Genomic DNA, 16,496 nt, shown 5'->3' on the forward strand with positions numbered 1-16,496 from the left:
TGTGTGCCCTGCGATTGGCCGGCAACCAGTTCAGGGTGTACCCCGCCTCCTGCCCGATGATAGCTGGGATGGGCTCTAGCACGCCCGCGACCCTAGTGAGGAGAAGCGGCTCAGGAAATGGATGGATGGATGGATTATTTGCTAAAAACAATAAAGTTTATCAGTTTGAACATTAAATATCTTGTCTTTGTAGTGTATTCAATGAAATATAGGTTGAACATGATTTGCTAATCATTGTATTCTGTTTTTTCATTTATGTTTAACAACGTACAAACGTAATTGGAATTGGGGTTGTACATTAATGAGGGAAAAACAATTAACGTAAATGATTTTAACAAATGGCTGCAATATAACAAAGAGTGAAAAATTAAAGGGGGTCTGAAAACTTCCCATACCCACTGTATGTGCACCTTAGCCAGACACACTTTAACTGTGTTGGGTTTTCTCATTTGTTAACTTGAGAACTTCACTCCATACCTATAACCAATTACCTATAAAAACATAAGCAAAATTGAATACTGAGGCCTGTCTCGGCGTCAGTGCAAGCAGCTGCGACGCAGGAGAGAGTGGTCTTACAGAGTGCATTGAGCGTCATCTTCTCAACAGTTATTTGGAGTTTTCTTTTGTTTCTTTCTTTATTCTTTTTTTTAAAAAATATTTGACAGGAAAGCTGTGTCAAAATAGGAATCGTGTATTTGTTTATAAGAGAGAGACATCCATTAATTAAAATAAATAAATAGAATTAATTAATAATGTAATATAATATAATATGTTCCCCCCAAAAAGGGTAAATTTTCTTCAGGAAGAAAAAGGGCAGGGGGTCAAGCCCCCTTTGATATCTATGTGTGCCTGCTTGTTATCTCTCACGTGTTTAACATTTAAAATAAAAAAAAATAATATATATATATATATATATATATATATGTGTGTGTGTGTGTGTAAATAAATAAAAAAAGACACCTTTATGTAGTATCCCAGGTTTCATATATTCAGTGTCGTCTTTGCAGTGCACGCGCTCATTGAAGTGTCATTTGATTAAATCACTGTGTGACAAAACGCAACAATTACAAGGGAGGCACGGTGGTCAACTGGTTGCCACGTCTGCCTCACAGTTCTGCGCTCCCGGGTAAAAATCCAGCCTCACCTGGGTGGAATTTGCATGTTCTCCCCGTGTTTGCATGGGTTTTCTTCCAGTACTCTAGTTTCTTCCCTAATTCCCAAAAAATGCATGGTAGGTTTATTGAAGACTAAATTGGCCGTAGGTGTGAACGTGAGTGCGAATGCTTGTTTGTTTATATGTGTGCCCTGCGATTGTCTGGTGATCAGTACAGGGTGTTTCCCGACCTCTGGCCCAGAGTCAGCTGGAAGGGGCACCAGCACCAGGATGAGTGGTGCGGAAAATGGATGGATGGAAACAATCACAGTCCTATTTGTATTAAATGGGAATAAAACTTTATTTTTGTTTTTAAATTTATAATACAAAAACAAAAAAGGCCCATTAGTTTGGAACATGAAAACTGTATTAGCAACCAGAAAAAAAAAGCACTTTGAATGCAGATTAATATGTACATCCTAGCAAGACATCTTTCAATGCTGACGTCTCTCTCAATAAAAATAGTACCCAAAATCCCATCATCTGCCCTTTTAAAGCCAAAGTAATTTTGTCATCCTGAGACCCATAAAACATCTATTTAAACTCCAGTTTGTAATACAGCACATTATTAATTTCTTCATAAATGTGTACTTATGTTGACTTTCTGAAACATCTCTTTGACTTCCATTTAAAAAAACAACAACAACACACTTCTTCTATTCAAATAGCCGACACCTTTGCGAATCTTTCATCGCATTATATCTATTGTGGAGAAGAGCATTTGACCTTGCCGCCAGTGTTGTCTCATTATTTCAAGAGCCAGACGATGAAGTCCGCAAAGTCACCAAGTCCACAAAGACAAATGCGCGATCTGTTCTGCTCCTGATTTAAGAGCCTTGCCCTTTTGTATTCAAAGGCCATTCTGAGTGCAGTCCTCTTACTTGTCATGATTTCTGATGACAGTAGAAGGCAAACCACTCAGCTGTCAATCCTAACCTGAATTAAAAACCAAGGGACGAGAAGATATACTGTAGTGAAAGGGGAAGAAACTACATCAATAGACGTGACTGTCTGATTGGTTGCGAGCCAAACCCTCGGTCAAGAACAAAGGAAAGAGCATGTCACCATTTGGTCTAATTAGACATGTAAAAAAACACACACAAAAAAAAGAAACCGAACACGCCATGTACAGTATACACCTCTTTGAGTCTGACCTATTTAGAGTGTATAAATGCAAAGTGTCCACAACAAGTCATCATATTCTCTCCCCTGAAATCATATCAACTATATTTGCACCGCCTCAGTTGAGCAGTCTTGTCGCAGGGTGGCCGAAATACGATTATCTCTCAATCGGGTTGCTGTTGTTCTTCCGGTGCCTCCAGTCATTCATCCCTCGGCGACCCGGGTTAAGGCCAGTTCCGATTTCGGCGGTGGTTCCAGACTCTCTGCAAATTCTCCCAACTCATCTAACAGCTCTGTGAATGCTGGACGTCTGAAGGACTCAACCTAAAGGACAAAGAAACAACATTGACCAAATGGTACACGTTTTATAAGAGACAATCTGTCAGAGCGGTATGAAATGTACGATGCATTTATCATAACGCGCTGCGCCATCTTGAGAGCAGCTTCTAATATTTTGGTTAACTCATTTAGCTACAGGAGAGAGGCCACAATAATAATTACATTTTTTTAAAATATTGGCTGACATTTTTAGATGCACTGTATATCATACGTGAACAGCAGTGTGGGTTCTAATTCTGCTTCAAACTAATAATAACAATAACAATCATACAATCATCAACAAAATGTGTGTGTGTGTGGGGGGGGGGGGGGGGGGGGGTGTTTGGTCATGTTTGGGGGATTTTGAGGACACCGCCTTCCCCCCAATAATCAACACAGCGATTCCAAAAGGAAAGTCCATCTGGTGCTTGGGGTCTAATAATAATGCTATATGTCGAAGCACTGTCAATGTACCCTTGAGCAAAGCACCAAACCTCCAAGCTGTTCAGCGGTGCAACGGCTTCTCAGTCCTGCCGGAATGCAAATTCGTTGTTTCTTTCGAGTGGTGAGGACGTGAGCAATGTTGATACTGTGAATCGGATGACTGAAATTCTTTCCGTGATGCAGGCCAACGCTGCCAACTTGCATGTGCAAAAGAGATGCCTACCATACAGCAGCTGGCTGCCAGTTCCAAGAGACGCTGAGGACAGTCGGTCACCATCCCCTTGAATGCATTCTCATCCAACCCGTAGTCCTAAAATATGTAGATAATATATACAATAATTGCGTTTTTCAAGGTTTTGACAGTCTAACTGATTCCAGAAAGTTCACCGGCCCCAAATTGTTAGCATCTAATGGCAGCCGCGACACGAGGCCGCGACAATATTAAAAGGTCTGCCTTTACAAAGATAACAATGTCAGACATAATCTCGGTTTCGCTTGACAGTCAGTATACAAGGACTGTATAATAAACAATGTAATAAAAAAACAAAAAACAAAAAAAAAAAAAAACAGTTTTGGTATATTTACATTTTATAAAAGCAATACCGGGATGCCAATATACATTGTACCAACATCTCTTGTAAACTCTAAAAATCCTACAATTATGTTAAGCAATACAAGCAAGACATCTTTTAGTGTGCTTTTTTTTCTGCCTTTGTCTATACAAATACTAGTGACTGACACTAATAAATCAGCTCCACCTGTGTCCTAGGCAGTATCTCAGGGTCGGCAGGGATCCTGGCCAGGATTTCACAAAGCACAATTCCAAAGGAGAAAACATCCACCTAAGAGGGTAACATGCAAAACACATATCTGTTATATGGAGCATATCGCTGGCCTCGGGCGGAATCCTCGTACCTCCAAAACCATCACTTTTGATGAGACAAAAAAAAAAAAAAAAAATCAACAACAAAAAAACAAACAAACATCATGTTTGTTGAACCAGTAACATTGCATTGTCAAAGAGCGCAGGCCATTTTCAACACTTGGGATTGGTCCATAATTTATAGAAATAACGCATACTGACCAATAGATTTCTGAAAATATGCAATTTACCAAATTTTGACATAGGGGACGACGCACGCAATTAGTGTGATAAGTTCGTGTGTTGTATTGAGCAGCCTACGCGTAGAGAAATATACAGTAACTTTCAAACATTGCTTTTCACACCTGCAGATAAACACCTGTAAGTATTTAGCTCATGATTACTGAATAAGGGTATTCTTGGAATAAAGTATATCTTCAAGAATAGGAATAAATACTTATTTCAAACATGATTCTGGCCAGGTCAAACGGAGTTTGTGTCGTACCTTGCGGTCATACGGCTCCCCACGGAGCATCTCTGGGGCCATCCAAAAAGCAGAGCCAACCAATGAGAGCTTCCTGCCTGGGTCTTTGACTGGCAGTTCCACCACCTCCCTCGCCAGACCAAAGTCTGTCACCAGGGCCTCCCGACCTCGTGATGTCATTCGGATGAGACAATTCTGCAAGAGAAACGCAGATATGACATTCTAACAATAGAGGGCAGAGTGAGGCAGGTACAGCATTTACAAAAAAAAAAAAAAAAAAAAAAAAAAAAAACTTACGCCATTCTGTATAACTCATCTTTCAATTACTCCTGATCATACATTCAGTGTTCCCCTGGAATGAAGTCAACACTTTTTTTTTTTTGCCATCCAAATAACTTCTGATGTCACTCCATTGATCGCTAGTCTCTGATGTCGGCACGTTTCCTGTGCACTAAATAATTCACCTGCACCATGTGTGGAGAGGCTCAAAAAGAAAACAAAAGACCGCCTGTGTGGTACATCAAATGCGGAACGTTCTGACTGATATATTGTTTTGCTTTGCATATGAAAATGCTTCCTGCTCACACATTCGGTTAACAGCTTAATGTGCGAGGAGAGGCAGATGCTGCACCAAATTCTGGGCGCCCCCATACATAAGCCCTCCTGATGGGCCACCCCACCTAAAAACCACACCGCTGCACCCCATACGCACACCGTTGAAAAAGCGTAAAATAGCCCATTTAAACATCACATTTTCATCTCAGCTAATAAGAAATATTGTGCCATTTTTTTTTTTTTTCTACCAAAGAGTCAAGGTTTCAGTCCCACATTTCCTATTGATTGAATTGATTTCTGGACAAATTCTGGCCGATTTGGAACATAAAATCCTTCATTCTTACCCAATTCTTAGAAACTAGGGCTTGTGATATACAGGTGGTTTTGAATATTTTTAGTAACATACCTATCGCATTCATTATGTCTTCTTCTTATGTTCAATTTTAGAGATGTTTTCCGACAGATTTTCCCCCCCCCCAGTGTGTTTTCTGAAGTGTCAGTTTAGCCAGGTAAGAAAACGCCCACCCAAAAAAAAAAAAAAAAACACATTTGTCTAAACACAACAAATCTAAAACCTATTGTAATATAACTATTATAATTTCCTTCCTCCAGGTTACTTGATTTAAAGAAAAAAGTGCCCTGCGATTGGTTATATATATTTTCTAGAGGGAGTAACAACACTTTTTCTGGGGATGCAGGGAATATACAAATTAGGGAGCGACTAGTCCAGAATGTAGCCAGCCTCTCGCCCAAAATCAGCTAGGATAGACTCAGCCAGAACCCTAATGTGGACAAGTGGTATAAAAAAAAAAATAATAATAATAATAATAAAATGGATGGGTGGATGGATGGTTGAAACTGAAAAGTGGATGAGTTTATTCCAAAGAATTGGAAGTATACCATATACCACACTGTCTATTGAGTTTAGTTAACATTTACCTCTCCATAAAGAAAACTTGGAACATATGTTTCAATGTCACACACGTATACTGAATAAAATTAACTTCAAGTATTTATTGTAAAATGTAGATCTATCAAAAGAATCTGTCTACAGCGCATGTAATAACCTGTGAATATGTATAGATCTCAGCATCTGGATATCATTTATTCCAGAGGTGTTCTCGGCCCAGTAGCCATTTTAAGTGGCTCTTGGGAAAAATGTCAATTACAGACTTTCCTTCTAAATTTAGCCTGACTTCTCTGCCAAGTAAAGCGAAAGTATGGGAAACCAAAGTGGAAAAGACCTTTAAGTATGACGATTTAGAGGTAGGAAAGTGTAAGTAAGCACTAATTTAAGGGTCTCAACCTCAATCTTGGAAAGTTAACTCGCACAGTGAAAGAGGCATTGTTCTGGCTAAGGAATGTAATTTTCCTTTTTTTTTTTTTTGAAAAACATTGGTATCACTCACTTAACAGGATTTGTGGTGGGTGCCTTAATCTCACATTAATAGTTCGTTTTTACCCAAACCCAAATGACATTGACAGATCCCCCATACTCTTAACATGCTTGTAACTTGATCACTCCAAGCGAAAGCATGTCAAAATAAATCAACACTGAATTAATTTTCTGATATTGTTTTAATGTGCGTACTGCGAAACAGTCCAGTCGGGTAAAGTTAGGCAATGACCCGCACACAGACCTGCAGAAAAAGATGCTCGCTTTGTGTGGATGTTGGCTTGAACCTCTGAACTCGCATTAGTACACTAACAGGCACAACTTCAATTTTCAATCAAACATGTCAGGAGGACTTGAGTGCTAATTAGTCCCAATCTCACTTGTGGTTTTTCATGTACTTATTATTTATGTATTTTGGTATGGTCTATTCCAGTCACTCATTTTAATTGTTCATTTTGAATCAAAATATATAAATCAAATCAGGCCCCTGAGTCAAATCAGATTTGTGTTATGTGGTAAAATCACACCAGGAAGGAACCTCTGATTTTCACAAATACTCCTTGTGATTGAACAGCTCAAATTCAAAATGTGATTGATTCGAAAATCATGAGAAGATTAGAAAAGAGGGTCCTAACAAATAATAAACAGATATTTGGACAACTGAGGCACTCATTTTTTTTTTTTTTTTTTTTTTTTTTTTTTATAAATTCACTCTGATAAATTCATGGATTTGATAACATAAGTTTTGAACTTTTATCATGTTAAAAAAAAAAAAAAAAAAAAAGTGTGGCGTACAAAAGTATTCAGCCTCTTTTCACTGATACTGTACCGCAAGGAAACAAAAAACCCTTGAGGAATACACAAGACAGGTCAGGGATAAAGTTGTGGAAAAGTTTAAAACATGGTTAGGTTAAAATAAAGTATCCCAAGCTCTGAATAGCTCACAAAGCACTATTTAATCCATCCTTAAAAGGAATCCCAGCACCCCTAAACCTCTGATCCAAGAATCGAAAAGAAGATGAAGAAGAAAGAACACCATGCATCATATTCATTTTACCTCATTAGTATGCACCATTTTAAGTTGTTGGACAACTTCTCATGGGTTTATGTTGGAAAAATGTGGATTTGGGTTATAATCACCCCGTAGTTACAATGCACATAAACGAATGTGTTTAACTCATTCAGTGCCATTGACGGCTGTTGAATTCAAATATCCATGTTAACGTGGAGGCCTGGGAGTGTTAGTGGGAAGTCAAATGACTGAATAATCCAATCAGCCTCCATTAAAGAGTTACATCATACTTGGATGGGCAGTATGCGACGCGGCACGTCACCTTTTACCTCAAAGAATAAAGTGAAATGTGGCATGAGCAAAAGAGTAGACGAGGGGTGATGTACATGCTGCTCTTAAACAAATACAGTGTACGTGAGAGTGGCCAACAACATTTATGAGCAAGTTATTACCATGACAATAGAGCAGTTGTGCCTTCGTATTGCACTGTAGATTGTTTTCTCCTGGAAGCCAGGCAACCACGACGCATGCAGAGCTCGAGTTACCCAAGAAAAAAGTAATGATATTTTTTCATATTTAAAATCGATTTTTAGTTGCTACACATTTTTATGAACTATATTTGTTATTTCTGAATTCTTTTACAAGTAAAAGTGTGTGCTTGGATGCAGATGCAAGAAACACAAAGCTTTTAGACTACTGCATAAAACATCTGTTTTTTAATAGTGCCTTAAATTATTAACCATAAAAATGACTACGTATAATGTGAGTGCCATTAAATGCCACAGAAATAGCTTTGCAAATATCCTCCTGCCCTAAATTAATTTTGTGAACATGAATTAATGGTGGCGGCACGGTGGACGGCTGGTTAGAGTGTCTGCCTCACAGTTCTGGGGACCGGGGTTCAATCCCCGGCCCCGCCTGTGTGGAGTTTGCATGTTCTCCCCCGTGCCTGGGTGGGTTTTCTCCGGGCACTGCGGTTTCCTCCCACATTCCAAAAATATGCATGGTAGATTAATTGAAGACACGAAATTGCCCGTAGGTGTGAATGTGAGTGCAAATGGTTGTTTGTTTATATGTGCCCTGCGACTGGCTGGCAACCAGGTCAGGGTGTACCCCGCCTCCTGCCCGATGATAGCTGGGATGGGCTCCAGCACTCCTGCGACCTTTGTGAGGATAAGCGGCTCAGAAAATGGATGGTTGGATGAATTAATGGTATGAAACTTTCAACAGGCAGAAATGTTAACCTGCCCAATTTGGTGTATTTTATATTTAGAGTTCAGCAAATATATGCATCCTAAATTATCACAGAGAACATAATATTCAACCAGCAATACAGGAAGATAATTGTGTTATCATGAAACACAACATGCTTGACGTTAGCTTTGCCATCATGTTAGATGATCAAATTGTTCACAATCTGCAATGTCAATTACAGCATGTCCCATAATTCAGTGTGCCAAAGGCTTGACCAAATGATTGTTGTATTGCATTCTGTTCTGTCCAACATGAGCACTCCAAGGTGTTTATAAAGAATAGTGGTGTTGTTGGTCTTTCCAGTAATGTGATAGATTTGAGATGTTGAGCTGTGACACACAACCAGCTCCTTAATCTCCACTATAGGGAGGTGGTGGAAACTAAATAAGATTGTCTTACTTTTGAGTTGAGATCTCTGTGGTAAATATTCTTGTAGTGCAGGTAGATCATTCCTCTGCTAATGTCACAGGCAAGGTCCACCTTCTCTTTCCAGCCCAGGGCAACATCTTTCCTGGCCAGGAGCTCCTCGAGACAGCCACCATTCACGTACTAATACAGGTCAGAAATGCAGTTTTGTCACTGTGTCATTGAAGTATCACAGCCCCAATTCCAATGAAGTTGGGACGTTGTGTTAAACATAAATAAAAACAGAATACAATGATTTGCAAATCATGTTCAACCTATATTTAATTGAATACACTACCCAGACAAGATATTTAATGTTCAAACTGATCAAATGTATTGTTTATAGCAAATAATCATTAACTTAGAATTTTATGGCTGCAAAACGTTCCCAAAAAGCTGGGACAGGTGGCAAAAAAGACTGAGAAAGTTGAGGAATGCTCATCAAACACCTGTTTGGAGCATCCCACAGGTGAACAGGCTAATTGGGAACAGGTGGGTGCCATGATTGGGTATAAAAGGAGCTTCTCTGAATTGCTCAGTCATTCACAAGCAAAGATGGGGCGAGGTTCACCTCTTTGTGAACAAGTGTGTGAGACAATAGTCGAACAGTTTAAGGACAATGTTCCTCAACGAACTAATTGCAAGGAATTTAGGGATTTCATCATCTACGGTCCATAATATCATCAAAAGGTTCAGAGAATCTGGAGAAATCACTGCATGTAAGCGGCAAGGCCAAAAAACAACATTGAATGTCCGTGACCTTTGATCCCTCAGGCGGCACTGCATCAAAAAACGACATCAATGTGTAAAGGATATCACCACATGGGCTCAGGATCACTTCAGAAAACCAATGTCAGTAAATACAGTTCAGCGCTACATCCGTAAGTGCGACTTAAGACTGTACTATGCAAAGCAAAATTACAATTTTATCACCATTTATCAACAACACCCAGAAACCCCGCTGGCTTCTCTGGGCCCGAGCTCATCTAAGATGGACTGATGCAAAGTGGAAAAGGGTTGTACATGACTTACAATGAACAAAAATACTATCCTTTTATTTTTGCTCCCATTATTTATGAGCTGAATTAAAAGATCTAAGATTGTATATGAACACAAATCTGTCTAAATATATTCGGCAGCACTTCCCTTTGCAGACATTATCCATCAACCTTAGAGGTGCGGCATATCAAGACAGCGTCATTATTGCACAGGTCAGAATCTGAATCTGAATCATCTTCATTTGCCAAGTATGTCAAAAACACACAAGGAATTTGTCTCTTGTAGTTGGAGCTGCTGTCGTACGACAACAGACTAGTCAACTGACAGAGAATATTTTTGAGACATGAAAACACAGTCACTGAGCAATAAAATGTTACCAGTAGTGTGGTAATGCAGATAAATATTTTTTTTTTGACAATTGTACAAAATGATGCCGAGTCCTCCAGTAATTTAGAGAAATTTGAAATGACTAATACAACAATAGTCTGGTGCAGTGACCATTGTGCAAATGGCGCAGAGACTTCAAGAAATCTTTGAAGTTTAAAGTGACTAGTAGTGCGATAATCTGGAACAATGTCAATTGTGCAAATGATGCAGATACTTCTCACAGCACATGAGTGGCCAGTATTGGTCAACAACAGATATGCAAGTAGTACAGAGTGGCGAGACGACTTCAGTGAGTGCACTAATAATGTATAATTGGCCCAACAGAGCTGTGACTACAATCTCAAGACAAAATTGGCAGCATGTTACAATGGAATTATTTAAGAAGTTAATGGCAAGAGGGAAGAATCTGTTGGAATGTCTGCTAGTTTTAGTTTGCATTGATCAATAGCGCCTACATGAGGGAAAGAGCTAGGATGTGGATGGGTCCAAGAGGATTTTGCATGCTCTTGTCTTAGTTCTGGCAGGGTGCAAGTCCTCAAGGGTGGGTAGGTGGGAACCGACAATTTTTTCAGCAGTTTTGATTGTCCGTTGGAGTCGAAGTTTGTCCTTTTTTGTGGCAGCACCAAACCGGACTGTGATGGATGAACACAGGACTGATTCGATGACTGCTGTGGAGAACTGCCTCAACAGCTCCTGTGGCAGGCCGTGCTTCCTCAGAAGCCGCAGGAAGTACACCCTCTGCTGGGTATTTTTGAGGATGGAGTTGATATTGATCTCCCACTTCACGTCCTGAGAGACTGTAATTCCCAGGAACTTGAAGGTCTCGATGGTTGACACAGCATGAGGGGACGCTGTGGCGAAGGATGCCTCCTGAATTCCATGATCATCTCTGCAGTCTTGGGCGTGTTCAGCTCCAGGTTGTGTCAGCCGCACCACATCTCCAGCCCCTCCACTTCCTGTCGATATGCAGACTCGTCACTGTCTTTGATGAGGACTATGACTGTGGTGTCGTCTGCAAACTTCAGGAGTTTAACAGCTGGTTGGGTTGAGGTCCAGTCGTTCGTGTAGAGTGTGTGCCTTAAGTTGTTGTAAAAGGCCACTTTAAAATGTGCAGTTTTACTGTTGGGGTTTGGGTGCTGGACTGCCCAAGTAAAATGGTATTCACACCAGGTACTGAGTAGTTTTATGCATGTCAAATGTTATATGACTGTAGCTCATGTCAAGCCGCTTGAGTGATGTGTCCAGTTATTTAATAGGAAAAGCACTGTATCAACATTATCAAGAGGTGAGTTGAGCAATGGTCCAAAGACACTTATACTCTTCATTTTAGACATACCATCACTGTGACGGTCTTGCGCAACATTGTAGTCTGAAAAGTCCAGGACAAGAGCAGTACAATGGAGCTGACAGAACCAAGTATTAGGCCGCCTCTGGTCTCTAGAAACCCTCTCTTTGTAAATAGCGAGTGGGTGAGTCAGCCACTTAGGGCCTGTATAATGTTTAATGGCACGACTGCTGTTAGGTACTGGACAGAATTTCTCAATTTGGAGCTTTGCCAAACATACTTTTACCGATGTAATCCCGCTGTCTGGAGTCTCCACTCCAGGGAACAGGATCCCAAGAGGATTTTGCACAAACTGAGAGCCAAGGGTACGTATGTGTTGTGCTGCAACCACTGGGTGCGATGACCACAAAATTAAAGTCATCACAGCTGTGAATAGGGCCAATGTACCTCTCCACTCCTAATACCCACAATTACTTACCTGCAGCAACTGGGTTTCAGAAACACAGGACCCCATCATATGTAGCAACAAGACCATGCTCATTTAGGTTCCAAACCAGTTCAGAACTACCATGCTTATGTCGGTTTTACAACCAGCTGCAAAGCTGTCTTAATGTGATTTTCAACAAAAAAGTCAACATGACGGTTAGACGGTGGACGACTGGTTAGCACATCTGCATTACAGTTCTGAGGACCGGGGTTCAAATGTGTGGAGTTTGCATTTTCTCACCGTGCCTGTGTGGGTTTTTCCAGGTATTTCTGTTTCCTCCCACATCTCAAAAACATGCGTGGTAGGTTGATAGAAGACTCTAAATTGCCTGTAGGTGTGAATGTGAGCGCAAATGGTTGCTTGTTTATATGTGCCCTGTGATTGGCTGGCAACCAGTTCAGGCTGTACCCCGCCTCTAGCCCGAAGATAGCTAGGACAAGCTCCAGCACGCCCACGAGCCTAGTGAGGATCAGCGGTACAGAAAATAGATGGAAGTCAACATGACTTGAAGGTCATGTTGAGTTGAAATATCATTCCAATTCAATATCAACATGACATAATTGATTTCACCATGTTGATATTAAAATCGTAACTCTTGTCTTCTGCTAATGAACTCTGAACCTTGGTGCGCACCAAAGAAGAAGATCAAGACCATTTCAGTACAAGTGGGAATACAACAAGGACCAAAGACACAGACCCGTGTTACTTTAGCAGCATTTGGTATGTGTGAGACAATATATGGATATTGCAATATATCACAGCATTACCGTAATTTCTTGTGTATAATACTTTCTCGAATATACACACCCCCAAAATCGACCTAAAAAAAATCAGGAAAACCCTTCTTCCTAGTGATGTTACGAGATGTGCCAAGTCTTCGAAGCGTATGTCGGGTAATGGAGGAGGCGTTTCCGCAAAGCGCGTATCAAGGCTTGCTTCATCTACGGGAGGAGCCGAAAATGATGACGTCCGAAGCTTCGCTAACCGGCTGCACCACATGACCGATTCGGGAAGTGCTTCAGATTTCGCCGTGAGGTTTGACAGCAACAGCAACACACTGTATCTAGATGGAGCCTCTCACACCATCTCATGATCCTTTTCACAAGGTAACTAAAGCCATCTTTTGCAGCCAAGGATGTTACCGCCAAGGTCCCTGCCTTTGGTTACCACTCAGCTCACTGTTCTTGGCCAACAGGCCAATTGCCATCAAGCCCGCCCCCAAGCCTATTGAGAAAGTAAAAAAACATTTGACTCACCTCTAAAATTGGATAGAGTTTGTCTTCTTTAACACATATTCCCAGATATCTAGAAAAAGACAACATGCATATCATTGATTTTCTCTGCTTATGAAGTGTCTCGTAGAAGAAGCATGTTAGTAGTGCGCAGGGGTGCAACCAAAATGAATCCCTCCATCTAGGCAGTTTGGTGTTCTAAGGCCAGTGGCGCTGCAGCTGGACACAGTTACATTTGTATACTCATTAGAATTTTATTTGTGCCTGCAGGGAGGTGATCAAGAGGTCAAAATTACTGCAGTGTGTTCAGTGTAAAGGATTACATTTTCATTGAAGAAATCGTTTTCAACAGCTTTTTTTTTTTTTTTTTTTTTACTTGTTCCTACAAATGACAAGGGTATTTTGTATTCATATTATTGAATGTATATTGTATTTGTTCCAGTTATCCACAGATAAACTGAAGTGTGACAACCTTTATCCCTGTGACTTTAACTGTGCCTGCTTCACACCTTTTGTAACTGCTAATGATGACAGAACAAAGGTCTGCTTTCATTTACTAAAAGGAGCAGCTACTAAAAAAAAAAGACGATGCTTCGACCACACCCACTACACCAGATGTATGTTTTAATGACAGAACTACTGCCAATTTGTGTGACTACAAAAGAATTAAGTTCTTTTTTTTTTTTTTTTTTAATTAACTGTGCTGTTTTGGTTTAAAATCAATGTTCCCATTGATTAATCACAATCCACTTGCTGCATAATTCGAGACGACTGGACTGACTTGAAAGGTTTACACAGGCCTATTCAAAGCAAGCTAGCTTTTTTACCTGCCAGCGGAATATTCTAAAAATAACGTCCAATAACCCAGCATGATGCCTGTTCTTGTCTGCGTTGTACTTCTACCTTGTGACACTTGGGAGGCTCGAACAAAGCTGGAGAAATCATCCGAAGAGATGAATAGTCGGTCATGACTTCACGAGTGTGAAACATAATACTGTATGTGTTACAACATGGGAGTATAAAGAAGTTCTAACCTTCCAAACAGGATGGGAAAAAGAGAACCACATAAGTCAAAAGGTGTCACTGATTTATTCAAGGCTGCTCTAGTTCAAGATCGGAATGTTTCGAAGATGCTATGAAAACAAACACAAATAGCCTACATGTCAAGGGGACGGGTGTAGGTTAAGTAGACAATTGCAAGCCTGCTAACTAGCCTACTTGTTTGCTGTGCCCTCCACCCAAAAAAAAAAAAAAAAAAAAAGAAGCAATAACTGCCAGCCAAGTCTTATTGTCAGGGACGGTACAGAGAACCTTTCTCACAGGTCAAAGGTTGTCTTAGCACAGATGGACAGTAAATTGTATTTTTACTCCTTCATGTGAGAGCAGATGACATAGACACCACCATTGAAGAAAATCTTTTGTAAGAAGTTGCTTGTTTTGAGGAGTCTGAACAAAAACAATGGGGAAATTAGTATTAGTAATAGTCATGTGTAAATTAGCCCTAAAACTAACTTAATCAAATGTGATGTCTTTTATAGGGACACTGTGTACAATTTTCAGTTGTTTACTGGCCAGAATCGATGTATGCGTTTATATTATGACCTCTGCTAATACTCTGATACATTCTCGTAAGCGAAGAATTTTAGACTTATTTATACATAATAGTGGTGACTTAGTAGGGGAGCGCCATGACAGTCTGCCATCTTGAAATTGAGGTTGCCAGCTTTCTCCTTGACAACTCAACACTGCCTAAATTAGCTTCAAGCTGACTTTTTTCATTTGGCTTTGTTCAACGGTGTTATTGTTCTTTGAGTTTTTCTTTTTTATCATCGACGGCTACCGTTGTCGCACTGTGTTTGAAAAACTGAAGGTCTAGCGTGCACTATTCGTTTGAATGCAATACACAATTGAAATGCTAGATGGGAGTAATTCATACACAGTGTCAGTTTAACAAAACATTGGCAAAAAATACATATAATTTTTGGATTGGAATTCAGTGAAATTAATTGCTATCATTTACAACAAAAAGAATCAGCAATTGCAATAATTCAGTTACAGTAGCAAATAATGGGAATAGCGATCATCTGATCTGTTTCTGCTCTGCCTCAATGTAAGACTTATGAAACATATGATCCAAATAATCAAAAAATCAAGAAAACATCAGTACACTAAACACTATTACATGATTTAATGTGCACCCTTGCCAAAGAACTGTATTGTATTGGAGGCGACACGTCTGCCAAAGTCAAGTGGGAGAGGGGATGACTGTTACCTGACAATATTGGGATGGGAGAGTTTCTGAAGAAGGCTGATTTCACGTACAATGCTGTCTTGGTCCACATCATTTTTGTATATCTTCACAACCATCACCTTCCGGCTAGTAGTGTGTATCACCTGAAAAAAGTGATGGTGATGCATTTTATTAGTACTGATAATGGGGACGCATAAGGGGAGCCTATCCCAGCTGCTGGAGCCTATCCCAGCTGACTCTGAGCAAGAGGTGGGGTACACCCTGAACTGGTCGCCAGCCAATCGCAGGATACTAATGAGAAGTAGGCATTTATATGCATTGCAAAGTTCTTCGTATGCCACGGTCCTGTCTTTGTGGACGTTCAATCAAGCATTTACACCCTTTTAAATGGAAATCAGCTTTCTTGGTTGCCCTGCCACAGTACTACTTTCCCAATAGGCATTACATAATTTCTCGGCTGAGGGCGGTATTGTGCCCCCGCAGTGTCCAAAGCTCGTGGGCCAATCATGGAATGGTAAAAATGTCCTAATTAATGGCTAGAACAAAGCATGTTTTGATGGCAGCTGACATGTAGGCTGGTACTTGGCAAAAAGTGGGGAAGGACACTTGAATGCATACCTTATAGACCTTGGAGAAGAAGCCACTCCCAATGAGCTCAGCAGTGAAGTTTTCCCAGAATTCCAGTTTGCGCACGGCAGTGCGGAGTTTCTGCCAACGGTCCACATGAAAGTACTTGTCTGAAGATTCACCACACAAGGTGGGACTGGTGGGCTCTGATACATCCACATCACACATACTGGAGATGCTGGCTGAGGGAGACAAAACATGTTAGGCTTGGAAAACTTTCATA

General features: G+C 40.4%; 1 protein-coding gene across 3 annotated transcripts in view; it reads right to left on the reverse strand.

The window, feature by feature from the left end:
• Positions 1–1,429: 1,429 nt before the first annotated feature.
• Positions 1,430–16,496, reverse strand: part of zgc:162952 (PKc_LIMK_like_unk domain-containing protein) — a 46,120-nt gene continuing 31,053 nt past the window's right edge. For 2 of the 3 annotated variants that reach the window (XM_061673073.1, XM_061673074.1), the window contains 8 exons: positions 16,265–16,455; positions 15,668–15,789; positions 13,420–13,468; positions 9,000–9,149; positions 4,405–4,578; positions 3,796–3,879; positions 3,261–3,347; positions 1,430–2,599 (listed from right to left, as the gene is read on the reverse strand). In XM_061673073.1, the coding sequence (XP_061529057.1) occupies positions 2,480–2,599; positions 3,261–3,347; positions 3,796–3,879; positions 4,405–4,578; positions 9,000–9,149; positions 13,420–13,468; positions 15,668–15,789; positions 16,265–16,455 (977 nt within the window). In that variant the 3' untranslated portion in view covers positions 1,430–2,479. The remainder of the gene's footprint in view (positions 2,600–3,260; positions 3,348–3,795; positions 3,880–4,404; positions 4,579–8,999; positions 9,150–13,419; positions 13,469–15,667; positions 15,790–16,264; positions 16,456–16,496) is intronic. The other variant, XM_061673076.1, reaches the window with a different exon arrangement.

This window comes from Phycodurus eques, chromosome 3 (genome assembly GCF_024500275.1).
Source record: "Phycodurus eques isolate BA_2022a chromosome 3, UOR_Pequ_1.1, whole genome shotgun sequence".
NCBI lineage: Eukaryota > Metazoa > Chordata > Actinopteri > Syngnathiformes > Syngnathidae > Phycodurus > Phycodurus eques.